The following is a 14,007-nucleotide window of genomic DNA, read 5'->3' as shown; positions in this document are numbered from 1 at the left end:
ATGCAATATTCTCTGTCACTTCCAGTTGACTTACTCAAGTCTGTGAGGGGGCAGATATTTCACTTTGTCCTCATCATTTTCCTTTGAATCTCTGAATGTATATTCCACTGAAATCACAAACAAAAGATGTATGCAGTCAGCAAAGATTTTTGGGTGCTACAGAATATTACTAATACTTAATACTACAGAGAATTTAAAAAAATCATTGATTAAGTCATTTTAATTCATTTTAATTTCAAGAAGCATTTTGTCATTTGTCAAACTTATAAACAAATGTTTTCCATCCTGATTATGGTGTGTGTGGTTTTTAAAGGCCAACATGTGCATGAAGGTCATATATTTGCATCTGTTAAAAGCTGATGACTTTAATAAAATACATACAGATTGCTGTCTTGATGCTAAGCAAGTAGTCCTCCTTAATCTCATCAACCAGCAGGTCCATTGGTGCCGTCAGGCTCTTCAGGTGGCAGGGGACCATTTTCTGAATGTTCTCCAGCCAAGAGTCCTCCAGAGCAGCCACTTCCTTTAGCTCAATCCCTTTCTGGATGTAGTCCTTGTATCTCTGACGGAACAGCAGCGATAAGGACATTTAACCAAACAATGCCTGGCATGAATTTTATTTTTCTGATGATAGTGCTGATCACTGCATGACAGAAAAACATCAACATGGTCTCTATGGAAGAAAAAACCTAGTAACTACAACCACTGAGACTAACAAAACAAAACGCTGAGTGATTAAAAGGTTACCACACCAAATGTTTTGGAAAAGATTATGTAAAAGACTGATGGGCACAAGGTCTTCAGTGTGGGCACATGCACAACAAAAGAGGGCCTGTGATGTAATATATGGATCAAGTGAGTATTTCATTTCACCATTTTATGATAACCCTTGGCTGTAAGTCTGGGAGAGCTACATGGTGAAGAGTTGCCATCCTCCTCCCCCTCCAGCTGGCTAAAAAGGGAGAAACAAATGGAAGACAAAAATTGCCACTTAACAGATTTACACAGTATTTCCTATCCTAATCTGTGTAATGTAGTGCAGCAGTGGTCATGGTAAGTTATGATTTACAGTACAAAGTTTGATATAAAAAACAAAATTCAACATCTCATTTTATCTAAGTGTTTGTTAGTCATGCCCTCCCTGTGCTTCCAAACCATATAGAGGACACCATGATGTAGAGATAAATAAATACACTCAAATGTCACAATAGACAGACAATTAACACTTGAAAGACAGAAAAAATAGAACAACTCACCACATGAATTTAACCAGAGTTTCACGGAGATTCTTCTGCTTTTTACAGAGTTCTGTGTAGGTACTGATGCACTGCTTGGAGGTCCCAGAGATCTGTACTGCCTTTCTCCTCCGGAACAGATTCTGGCCTCCATAACTTCTACCTGGTCTACCGTCTTCCCCTTCGATCGGTCCGTCTCCTACAGCACATGCGTGGCAAACAGTTCAAACGAAATCGATCATAGTACTTAAATACAGAAGCATCGAAATGCAGCAATACAGAATGTGTTATCATAATTCTGACGTTTGACTTGAGGCATAAAACCACTGAACCCACTTCTCACTGCTGCTTCAGTTTCTTGAGGTTTCTGCACGACTGGGGGAAAAAGAGAAAATGAAGGTTTTGTTCTCATCCACGGCTGTTTTCTGCGGACCTACAAAATAGAGCTCACCATTAGTTTTCACAAATATGTTGAGGGGTGCAAATAAAAGCAACCTAACAACTTGAAAAAAGGCAACGAAAATTAAAAGTAATATGTGCAAGACACTAATGTTAAAAAGTTCTCTTACTGTCAAGAGTCCACATTTCAGTAGCGTAGAGAAAAAGTTAGCTTGGTGCCATTTAACGGTCAGTTAAAAGTTGCACCGTTAAAACACAGAAAGGCATTTTCCAACCTCTGTAACGATATTTCACTCTGTGTTTTGTATTCTAAACTTACCTGTGGTTGATTTGGTGCAATGAATGGTAGACTATCAGTACTATTTTTTTTCTTCCAGGTTGAACTCATGTCGGCAAAGTTATCTCAACCTGACGCTGAAGCTAGTTAACCGTGTGCAGTTGCTAGGGGCTGTTGCTAAGGAAGCAACGGTGAACTCGCGTGAACTTTTGAGCACCAGCGGGAGTTGCGGATATTTTAGATTTGTGCATAAATCTAAGGTATAAATATGAAGACTTGTAAATCACTTGTCGCACAGCGGAAATAAGATCACGACCCAATTTAACTGTTGTCGAAATTAAATCAAATAGTGTTACGTTAACGGCTTAACTAGTTGTGTAGCGAACGGAGCACCTAACTCGCCAGGTGGTCTCAACTCGCGTGATCTTGTGTGATCTCGTGAATTCTGCAGCCTCGCCAGGTAACAAAGCTAGCTGCCAAACATCAGAAGGATGTTACCACTGGAAGTTTTGCCAACAATGTCTTATCCTTCGTCTGTTTCGTGTTAAAATTCCTACTCTGATATCTCTACTTCAGTGTTTTGTGTTGTGCAGAACACCTGTCGACCATAGCAACAAGAGCCTAGTGATGGAATAGTCCATTAATCGATAGTGTGCGGGGGAGGGGGACACTGTCGGTCATACAATACGCGGAGGGAATTTTGTAAATTGTTGGCGATTATATACATAATTAGAAGCATAATTTTATGTTTTGTAACTAGCAGTCATTTAGAGTATCCGTTCAAAAACACCAGAAGGGTTAGGTTTAAAAAGTGTACCCCTCACTCCCTCAGTAACTATGGTCAAGGTATCATTAACTATGAAATTCTTCACTTTTCTCTAATCTCGACTATTCATCCGTCCTCTCCTCCAACTGCAAAACAAAAGGCACTCGTGCCTTTGCTGTTTTAGCCTCAACCCTCTGGAATCATCTTCCCTCATCTATCAAATTTGCTGTTGGACTGTTTCAAGCAGCTTCTGCAAACATTTCTATAGGCCATCCTTTTTATAGATCTCCATTCTGCCCTTTGTTTTTTCTTGTTTTTGTTGTCTGGTCTGTCTCTCGTTGTGCTTTCTTTTATATTGTATTGTGTTTGTACCTCGTTGGTTTATTCAGTTTTATTTTTCGCGTGTTGGAAAAAGTGCTGTATAAAAACAGCTTTACTGACTTACTTAATTTATCTCATGTTCCGTGCTTGGATGCAGTTTCACCTCTAATGAACCCAGTAAAACTGCTCACACAAAACTCTAGTTTTAATTGCCATCTGCAGGTGTGAATATGTGTTGTCAGTGTGCACTGCAGTGCATAACCCTTCATCACCACATCACGACTCTCTGGATTTCTTTTCCTTTATTTCCCTTACTATATTACATAAAAACTATGAATACAACTATTTACATGAAAATACAACTTAAGTTCAGATCAACTAAAAACCAAACCTCTCACAAACAATATCCAAAACAAACACATCACCTTGTTTCCCAGTAGAGTAGAAACACAAACATTTTCTCATGAATTACAATCTCTTTTCTGTGGAAAACAAATGCTCGACAACAAAATTATTATTCAGGCTCATTTGGTTTCTGCTCATCACTCCAAACAACGTACAATAAATGTGATCATAAAATAACACACTGCTTATGCGAACATCATCTGAGATACTGAAGCATGTTTAAAAGGCTTATTTGCAGCTCTTCGCCTGTAGTCGTCAAGATCATTTAGAACAGTGTGTTCTGAATAGTTTGTTAAATGATGGCGGATATTTGTAAGTGGGACAAAATGCACTTGAACATTTTATTCCAGGGTGTGGTGTGGAATCTTATTGGATGTGCTTGTGATGGTCCACACTTAAACATACAGGACCAATCATGTTCTGTATCTGAGGTGGGTTCAGTGCTGCTTTTGGAAAGTCTGAGTCTGGTCTGTGATGATAAGGAAGACAAAGCATTATGTAGCTCTCCAGGCATTTATCAGGCCAGTATTTGGCCTTGCAGTGGCTGCAGAGCCGCTCTTTAAGCTGCAAATAGTTTTACAGCTGTGCCTGCTAGCTGGATTTATTCAGCCCCGGCAGTGTGAGCTCAAACCTAAAGAGGAAAGAGAAAGTTAACATTAATAAAATTATACTTGAAGCAAATAAGCCATTTGTTTCCCCCACATACATTTCTATGCATTATTACGATGGACCAGAACCAGACATGGGCAAACAGTGGTCATCTCTTATTTCAGATGTTTGTTGTAACCAGCTAAAAGGAAGTTTGACACTTTGGGAAATACACTTATTACCAAAAGTCTGATTAGAAGATCAATGTCTGTCCACTAAATAAGAAGCTACAGCCAGTTAGCTTAGCAAGACTGGAAACAGGAGGAAACTGCTCGTCTGGCCCTGTGACCGAATCCCCCTACCTAACATTATATCCCATTTGTTTAATCCAGCAAAACAAGTGTAAAATATCATGTACAGGCAGTTGTGCCTGGCTACTGGGGTTGGCGAGTGACTTCCTGTAATCTCCTGGTTGCCTGGAAACCGAGACCAGCACATAACCCATATACAACCAGAACAAGTCATTTTCACACTTCAGCTTTGGGCAGTTTAAAGACACAATAAACGTGTTAATTAGAGAACTTCACAGGTGCAGATTGCTGGATTTTGTTACCTTTGGACGGAGCCTAGGTAGCTGTTTCTCCTTTGTACAAGACTACGCTAACTGCCTGCTTGCAGTAACTTTATTTTACTGTACAGATATCAGAGCACTATCAATTTTCTCCTCTGTCTCTCAGCATGTGTATTTCCCAAAAGTCGAACTAATCATTTAAAGAAGCTGGTTAGGCAGGATTTTCTATCTTGAACAAAGTAATGAGTGCAGGAAAATGTACAGTGCATTTAATGTATTGATGCTTCAGATCAGATATAAGACACAACTTCGTGTTCCACCCAGAACAAAGCACCAAGAATTACTTGCAGCTACTGTTTCACACAAATCACGCAAAACAAAAACTGGGCCCCATACCATTGTGCGATGCCTTTGGTCAGATCCATCTGTGAAAAGTCGATCATCACCTGTGAGCAGGAGCAAAACTTCAAAATTCAGTCAGTTATCCAGACTGAGTTGCAAACTGCAGAACAACTGTGGTGATTGAAACACAGGTTTGGCAATATGTGTATGAAATAAAAACATTTCCAACACTGAACCACAATGAAGCAAGGCTGGAAATGCAGAGGCTGTGTTTGTCTAACAGCACGGAGCATTACAGGTAGCGTTACACACCATGCCAATGTCCTTTCTCTCTCGTGTGTAGAACATCTTGTTATTTTTCACTGCCACGTCCAACTTCCTGGTTTGTGCTTCTTCGAGTGACACATCAAATTCAAACCTGAGATAAAAGAGGCAGAAAGAAACAAATTCCAGAAACAGTCTCAACTTCTTCATGCTGGTAATCAGGAAAGCGCTGAAAATGTCAGTCTTTTCAAAGTTTTTTTTTTTTTTTTCATACAAATGATGAATGTGACCTCACTTTTCATTGAAGACAGGATTGACTGTCCTCTTCCTGACGTGCGTCTTCTTGCGGTGTCTCCAGGTTTGGTCAGGGAGCAAATACAGGCGAACATAAGAGTCTGTGCCATTCTCACTGCAGGGGAATAAGTTCCTGAGGGCACACATAGTTCTTTTAAGCAACGTTTGCATGTTCCCTTCACTCTTTTGTTATGTTGGATTCTATGACATCATTCACACCAAGGAAACACTGACTAAAATAAGCATTCTCAACATGAAATGGTTTCTGATGTTCAACCAAGAGCTGAAAAAGAAGCTATGCTAAGCTCATACCAGGCTAGAACTGCAACCTCATACTGCGGTTACATCAGCTGACGGTGACACACTGTGCACAAACAACGTATATCTACAGTATTTCAAAAAGGAACTGTTAAAGATGCTTTTTAATGGCATCACACAGAAACTGAAGTGGGAATTTGTGGTCTCTGAGATCTGACATGTGCTCGGAGCTGAGTTGAGCAAATTGTTATATTCCTGGTGAGTTAGGCTGGATTTCTGTGATGTACCTGCAGCCGTTAACCATGATGATGAGTTTGTTCCTCAGAGTGGCGTAGCGTACAGTCAGGTGGATCTCCCCAAATGAACCCTGATGTTTCCTGATGGCTCTGTAGTAATAAAAACATTTGTAAATGTCACTTTTATCACATAACTCTTGCTAAATTCCATACAGTTTGGTTCTCGGCATCAGGTTGGAAGCGGAGACTCACTCTGGATACGAGGCTCCCTCGGAAATGTCAAAACGCGACGAAGCGATGGAGTTCTCTGACAGCAGGCTGTGGGAGTCATACCGACGCATGTTTGACGCGTAAGGATTGGACCGCAAGGTTTCAGATGCCAGGGAGGAGTCACGGAGGTGAGCTGAATAGTCTTCATGAAGGCCGTTCTGAGAATCAGTGGCCTGGGTCGGAGATGACAACTGGGCTGCAGAGGATTCAGGAACGTTACATCCTTGGTTGCTCTGTGCTCCTTGTTTGCCTTGTGGAGGAGGACTGAGGATGACCTTGGGTGGAGGCTTTTCCAGAGCAAGAATCTATTGTGGGTTTGATGACATGGCTGTTGTCAGTGACAGAGTAAAAACATCAGGCTAATAAAGTTCACTCGCAAGTTCTCACGTCGGCGTCGGCTCTGTACTGAATGTGTGATGTGCTTGATCTGTGTGCAATGCGAGTTTCCGTGTACTAAACTTACTGTACTTACTGTACTAAAGCGTTTTGTACTCACCCTGAGAGTGGCTTTCAGCTTGATCTGGCTGTTCGCTCCGGAGCGCTCCAGTGGGAAGCGCTGGTCCACCATCATGTTGGAGGCGTTGAGGAGGCGACTCAGGGGCAAGTTGAGAACGCCGAGCTGAGTCTTCTTCTCGTGCTCTTTGACCTGGACCACAAGAATACAATATAAAGCTATTCAAGCAGCAAATGGAAAAGATTTTATACCTCCTGAGGGTGTTCGACTGACTGAGAGAGGTCGAGTTTTATCCAACGATTACAACATTGGTGTTTCCTGCTTTTCAGGTTCAGGGCGATAAATGTTGACACATACAGGTTCATAGGGATCGATACAAAAAGACAAGGTGGATGATTTCTAAATATGGTGATTTTCATTTAAATTTGAAGCCTTTACTTCAACAATGGCGCGTTTGTCACCAGTGAACTGATGCTCAGACTGTCTTGGGAGTCAAAGCTGTCACACATATATTTGACATTTGCACATTTGCAATTAAGTCAGAAAAATATGGGAATAAACTAAAAGAAATCAACTTTCATTTAGACATTTGAGATTTTCAACAGTAATTATTGCAAACATGAAGAAAGTTTTTCAGTAAAATACTGTATCAAGAGCTGAGGAGGGAAATGTATGGTGTGTATATCATTAACTGACAAACCTGAACCATGAGTTGCTGTGTACTGATATCATGCACAAAGAAGGTAAAGCCCTCCTCCCACACTGGGTCTTTGGATGCATACACAACCTACAGAAAGAGAAGGAACACAGCCACAGCCATGACAATTCTCAATTATTTTGTTTCAGTTTGACAGGTACAAGTCTGCTCTCTTGTACAGTGCTGAAATACAAGCACAAACACTCATTACCAGATATGACTTCACAGATTTATTGAGTTAAAGAGAAAATGGTGCATTAACATAACAAAGTGAGAGCTGTACCTTGCTTTTCTGAACTTCTTTATCAACTGAAATTTCAACAAAGGAGTTTGGAGCAGCAGTTTTCTTTGTGAGCTGAAAACAAATCAGTGATTTATTAAAATTATGCTTTCACTTATTACAAAAGGCCTCGAGCAACAAGCTAACATTGGAAGTTTGTCTGCAAGCAGCCTGTTGCATTGAGAAAGTTATGCAATGCACTCCCTAATGCGCTGCAGACACACCACGCCCTCTGTAACACAAAAAAACAGTCGCAAAAAACAGAGAAGTGAAAGAAGAATGTGTATGCTACAGGTGGTAGCTGCAGCTAGCATGCCAGCCTGAGCAGGTCTGTCTCGTTTTAACAACAGTCTAAGGAGGAAGGAACAAATACAGACACTGATACAGCTGATCCTTCACTAAACTCAGGATTCTGGCTGAGACTGTGGAGTTAAAAAATGTATTTTTGTACTGTTTCTCAACTGTGTTCGCTTCAACACGGCGTCGCTCAGGATGCTGACATGTCAACATGAGAGGATTCAGTGTTGTTTCTCTCTTTGTGACTGTGTTTTGACACAATCACCAGCAGAGGGCCTTCAACGGCAACGGCTGCTGCTCAGACAGATTCGTTTAACAGGTTTGGGTCCTATAAAAACATGCTGCAATGACCAGGTAGGGGGGTTTATAACATAGATTGTGTTTGTTGAGGAGGTAAAATGTTTGTCACAGAAACTGTAGTGATCTTTGACCTCATTGCATTGACTGATTTGTCCTTCATAGCGATTTTAAAATCTTAAGAAATCAACCTGCACTACCTTTACAGAGATCAATGAGTATAATCTGATACATATTATATTGATTAATTGTCTCAACAAAGTCACTTCAGTGTGTCTTCAACGTTCTTCAACACTGAACAAGCCTCAGATTCAATAAGAAATCTGGCAAGTTCAACACCAGCTGGTAATACCACACCCACATAAAATGACAGGCATTCACCAGACAAACGGGAAATACCAGCTGCGCTGAGGGACAAGTACACCTGGAGCGCTAACAGCACACACCTGATCCGACTGAGGCTGTTGTTTGACATCAAGACACAAAAGAACTGAACTGGAAGGCAGTGAAGACGACACATTACTGCCTGATTTAATCCTCAAACATTTTCTATCACATATTTCTTTCACTCTAATGCCAGCAAACAATCTGGCTGGGCGTCTGCATACCACAGAGCTCTGGACTGAGCGTCTCCACATACTTGCGTTAAATCAAGTACAGGCTAATGTTTTAGGAACAGAATGGGTGAAGATTTTAATTGATCTGAAGGAAACAAATGGGAATTAATTCATGAAATCACATACCGTATATGGGCTATAGGACTAATGTAATAAGGTGGACAGGTGAAAAAGTAAGCATGCATTGATAATGATATTGTTTATGTAATGCTCTTATTCTTATGTTACCATGACAGAGGAAAAATAAACAATGTACGTGTCTGTTTTTGCAGCAGTATTCTAAACCCCCATATATAATGTACATATATATATCTGATTTTATTCTGTTTCCTTTTCTGCTGTCTTTTTTGCAACAGTACCATAAGCTTACTACATAAACACTGTACTATATATAATCTTACTCGAGCCTCCTTTGAGTGCTTCCCATGTTTGCGGTGCTCGTCGATCTCGCTGTGGTCTTTCTAGAGACAAACATGAGAAAACACAGCAGTGCATTTATCTCTTCATTTTGCATCTCGAGAGAAGTCCCTCTCAGGTGCCACTTACTGGTAGGTTTGACGCATTGTCCAGATACAGAGCAAGCATAGCACAAGCATTGCCGTTCGATGTCTGAAAGAGAGCAATGCATGATTTACACGACCGACTCCGAGCCTGATGCTAGTGAATGTAAATGTTGATGAAGAAGAAGTAATACACGCAGCAACGCGTTACCTCCGTCAGCAGTCTGGGGTCAGACATCAGAGAAAACCACTGGAGTTTGAGGTGCACTTCTCCATTCTGGACCCCTTCCAGAGTAAACCACTGCAACAGCAAGGGGCTTCATTTATCAACATGTCAGGAAACTTTATTCAAACTGAAAACTTGCATTAGCATTTAAAAGCTTTTTCCACTGCAAAAAATGCTGCTGCTGCAAGATATTTCATCTGGAAGTAGGAAACAATACTGTCCTGTGATGCTGGCAATCATTGTGTGAGTGCTACGTTTTTCCTTCTGCAGAGAAAAAACGGGTCTTATGCACACATTAGCCTTAGTGTCCACGCTGTTAAATAAAAGCTCACCTGGTCCATTTCTTTCTCCCTCTTCACTTCTCCCAAATCAAGGTGATAACTACGGCGATAATCAAAAATGATTACACTGACGAGTGAAAAGCATTTCAAACGAATGTATCTTAATACCACTCAGCTGTCTTCTCTAAAAACGTGTTTGTACAAGCTGCTGTGCTGCATATTTTCAACCAAATAATCATTTTTAGTGTTAAGGCTGAGGCTGATACAAAACATGCAACACTATTCAACTGTAGCACACTGTACCTGCATGTAAATGACAATGATCATAATCACGTGATACATTGTTATCAAGGGACTAATGGCAGCAATGAGAGTCTGCTATTTAAATTTGGTCCTGTGTGTTTTGTTGTGTAGTGCCATGAAGGGACAATAAGTCAAACTCTTACATCACTTATACAGTGACGTGAACACAGTGCAGGTGGTTCAAAGAGCATTAACCCCACTTGTCTGTCCTGCTATTAGTTTCTTACCTTCCAATGAAGTCATCTTTGTCTGTGTCCTCATCAAACAGCTCCACCTCCAGCTCTTGCCCTGGGGCCTCATGGACGACAAACTGCACACAGATGAAGAAAAGGTGGATGTTATCAAAGTGTTTCAGGTGGGAAAGTCGATGTCAGCTGGATTTCTAAAGCATTTAGAGGACATTTCAGATGACAAAAATGCTGAAAACCTAAAACGAGAATTGCCGCATGCTGGAGACAAACTCGGCTTTCAAACAATGAGTTGCAGTGATGGGAGTTTGCTCGTCAGTGCAACCTGTGAAAGAGTATTCATCTTCACAAACTAGGAAATGTGTGATGCAGGTTTACAGGGAGAGAAAAACACGGCCTAAACTGCTTTGTTAACTATCATGCATTTAGAAGGTTATCTAGGTGTGAAGTCCCAAAAATAGTTGAATAACAGAGTACTCGTATCATTGGAAGCACAGCATGCAAATTAGCAAAAATGTACTCTACCTCGTACACTTCGTTCCACCTGGGATGCAGATTCTCTTTGACGACCTTGCTTTTGAAATGCAGGTTGCCGACTCTGATTGTCGCATAGGGGTCTGATTTGCCTTTCACTAAACCCATCATGTACGTGTCCTTAGCCACCAGGTCTCTGGCCTCCAGCAGGTGGACCCTCACCACACCCTGCGGAGCAGACAAGGAAAGCAGGAGTCAGCCAACTCATTGACTTACAAGAAAGAAAAAGACAAAATCTTCACCCACATATTCCAAAAAATGCATCCAAATCTTAAGAGTTTTTATTGTGGGAGGGGGTTTTAATCCTAAAACACTTAAAAATGTGAGTGAATGGAGGTGAGAAGATGACCACATAAAGTGTATCTGACATACGCGAGGGAGCGGGAACCTCATCTGGTCCACTTTGACCTGGTCTATGAGCGGCACGCACATGCGGTTTGGCAGCACCATGAGTGAGGCGATGATGTCCATGATGGTCTCCTCAGACAGCGAACTGGAAGGGGACAGACGAGATGAGACAACAAGACAGCTACACAGCAAAATGTTTGGGTGACCATTCACGATCTGTTTGGTCCAATCAGAGAGGACCGGCACAGTTATGGTCAGAGGGTTTTCTGCGGAAGCTAACCTGAAGGCGGGGCTGTCCAAGAGGTTGGTCATGCCGGTCCAGTTGATTTCTAGGGTCTGAAAAAGATGGTTTTAAACTTGGCTAATCGCACAGCTGACTCGATGACAGTGAGGTAATGAAAATCTCCACTCACGGGGCGGCGAATGAAAAAAAAGGTGACGCCTCCAACCAGCGGTGCTTGGCCAATAAGCGGCTCTAAAATGACCCTGAGCATCCCCTTGAGCTGCAAGATTCAGGACAGTTTTTACACCGCTAGTAAACACATGCAATGATGATGACGATGAGGGTAATGCAGAGAATACCGAAAAATGAGTTGCCCACTTTAAGTCCTTTGACCCCAGCTGTGATTGGCTCCTTCACCACAGCGTCGATGTCCACATCACCTTCGTAACTGCAAAATGAACAGTGCTGAACAGGGCTCTTGTTCAGAGTTTACAGAATACAGAACACATTTCTGCAATGTCAAACCAACCATATGTTCAAGTCCAGGACCACCTCCCGCTGATCCACTTCATGTGTGTACGCTTTCATTCCAGTGATCCTGAGAGGCTGGAATCAGAGAAACATTTTAAAGGAGCCTCCTCAACCATCTTTAATGCAACGCGACACTCTCAGTTTATCAGAAACAGGTGTGAAGGCATCATTTCTGCACAATGCAAATCACAGGGCCGTGTGTTGCTTTATGGAACAGAAAAATATTTGGTTACTGGATTTAAAAGTAGGAGTAATGGAGGACAAGTGGATGCAAACTGAATACAAACTCACAATGTGACCAAAGTGGACCTTGGTGAAAGTGAACATTTTGAGCGCGGGGCTGGAGAGCCTCACAGACGGCTGGATGTTTTCTTTGAGGAGCTTCTCCATGTACATCCCAAAGAAAGGCCAGGCCTGCTCCAACACCTGAACACACGAAAAAACAAAAAACACACGTAACAGTCACACACCTCAGAATCCCATGTAACCAGAAAGAGGTAAGAAGGTTGATTAATTAAGAACTTTATTTTGATACTGCACCTTGTTAACCCAGTCGACCTTCTCGACATCTGGAAAGTGCACCTTTGAAAATAAAAATACGGTCGTGAGGTGAAGTGAAAGGCATGCACGGTGTTGGTGATGAAAGACCTCATCATTTCAGTAATCATTAATTGTCCATCATGCAAATTATTAAATTAAAATGCATTATGGGAATAATCTTGTCTGCCTGACAATGCTAAAGAGGGAATAAACTTTGTAAAACTGTTTTTACATCGGGTGGAAATCATAGATCTGCACATCTTAACATGGATTTCTGTTACAGCTTATAACCCACAGTGAAATAACGTATGCCGTCATCATCAGTTGCAAGACACGAACTGCCCCCACCATTACAATGCAATCTGATTTCACATTCACTCTGCGTATATGACATTCCTCTGACATTAGAAGAACCCATCTCCCTCCTCAGCTCCCATGAGTCACTGCTGCAGTGGGTGTGGTGTATCCAAATGTGTCCTGCAACATGACAGCGCGTTTGGCTGGCTGTGCCCATCCCTGACAACGGGAGGTTCAGGCTGTCATGCAAATAAAGTGGATTTCGGTCGAAGTGACAGAGAGCGTGTTCAGTGTGATGGGACTTGTGTCAGGATGCTGTTTGGCTGCATAGTTACTTTATCTGACTAGCAGTGACGTTAGTGAGTCCAAAAAACACAGCAAAAACAGGTTTGACGTTGGGCCTTCAAAGACTGGAGCGCTCTCAGTTCAATCCCTTTGCTGCCTGGTTGCTGAAGTGCCCTTAAGCAAGACAGTCAACACCTACTGCCTCAGTGAAGATGCTCAGAAACGAAAAGTAGAAGTCTGTGGTGGCACTGTGTCACATACTAACACCATACATACCCACGATGCCATCTGTAAGGCACTTCGCAGCTCCTTGTGGACCACATGTGTTTCGTTGTCCACAAATTCGATGGCGGTTCCGATCCGGGCGTCTTTCCACTGGCGATTCTTCTTCCACCAGGTGACCATCACCATGCACAGCAGCACCCAGCTGACACTCAGGCCCAGGTATCCGGTCAGATACACGGGATAAAAGATGAACACGGCTCGGCCAAAGTACATTAAGAACTCCATCAGTATCCGATTGACAGCGGAGGAGTTCAGCTTCTCTGAGCTGCCGGGGACGGCCAGACTCTCCCCGGGCCCCGCTCCCTCCGCCGGGCCGCTCGGATACATCTGTCCGGCGGATGCCATCGGGTCGGACTTCCGCTGGAACCTGGTTCCTGACCTCCAAAAGAGCTCGACTGCCTGAACAGATTTAGGACTTTCGTCCTATTTCGGATGAAAAGAAAACAAACCCTGGAAGCCAATCCACTGCACGCAGAGTCAGTGGTGGAGTGAATCTTGTCGGAATACTTCCGCGTTTGACACTTCCAAAAGACAGGTATGCACACCTGCGCCCATGGGTGGGGAATGCGCTCCACAACAAAAAAGAATTCCACCCTAA

At 42.3% G+C, this 14,007-nt stretch overlaps 2 protein-coding genes across 2 annotated transcripts in view; both read right to left on the bottom strand.

Moving 5' to 3' along the window:
• The window catches only part of dnah7 (dynein, axonemal, heavy chain 7), a 73,295-nt gene extending 71,273 nt beyond the window's left edge, over positions 1-2,022 (bottom strand). The window contains exons 1-6 of the mRNA XM_070975445.1: positions 1,954-2,022; positions 1,572-1,668; positions 1,257-1,434; positions 874-952; positions 382-562; positions 35-107 (exon numbers count right to left, since the gene is read on the bottom strand). Of these exons, the coding sequence (XP_070831546.1) occupies positions 35-107; positions 382-562; positions 874-952; positions 1,257-1,434; positions 1,572-1,668; positions 1,954-2,022 (677 nt within the window). The remainder of the gene's footprint in view (positions 1-34; positions 108-381; positions 563-873; positions 953-1,256; positions 1,435-1,571; positions 1,669-1,953) is intronic.
• Positions 2,023-3,407: 1,385 nt separating this feature from the next.
• On the bottom strand, positions 3,408-13,828 carry esyt3 (extended synaptotagmin-like protein 3). Its single transcript, XM_070975825.1, has 23 exons — positions 13,401-13,828; positions 12,543-12,584; positions 12,294-12,428; positions 12,001-12,077; positions 11,850-11,919; positions 11,662-11,751; positions 11,529-11,584; positions 11,273-11,393; positions 10,892-11,068; positions 10,406-10,488; positions 9,927-9,975; positions 9,580-9,669; positions 9,415-9,477; positions 9,270-9,329; positions 7,661-7,732; positions 7,381-7,467; positions 6,723-6,872; positions 6,209-6,531; positions 6,008-6,106; positions 5,464-5,595; positions 5,217-5,322; positions 4,959-5,008; positions 3,408-4,034 (listed from the first exon to the last, which is right to left on the bottom strand). Exons 1-23 carry the CDS (start codon positions 13,752-13,754, stop codon positions 3,995-3,997), a joined length of 2,526 nt encoding a protein of 841 aa, XP_070831926.1. The 5' UTR covers positions 13,755-13,828; the 3' UTR covers positions 3,408-3,994.
• Positions 13,829-14,007: the final 179 nt, after the last annotated feature.

Source organism: Chaetodon trifascialis, chromosome 12 (genome assembly GCF_039877785.1).
Source record: "Chaetodon trifascialis isolate fChaTrf1 chromosome 12, fChaTrf1.hap1, whole genome shotgun sequence".
In the NCBI taxonomy this organism is placed as follows: domain Eukaryota; kingdom Metazoa; phylum Chordata; class Actinopteri; order Chaetodontiformes; family Chaetodontidae; genus Chaetodon; species Chaetodon trifascialis.
Note: the sequence above shows the minus strand (reverse complement) of the source record. Positions and strands in the feature narration are given on the sequence as shown.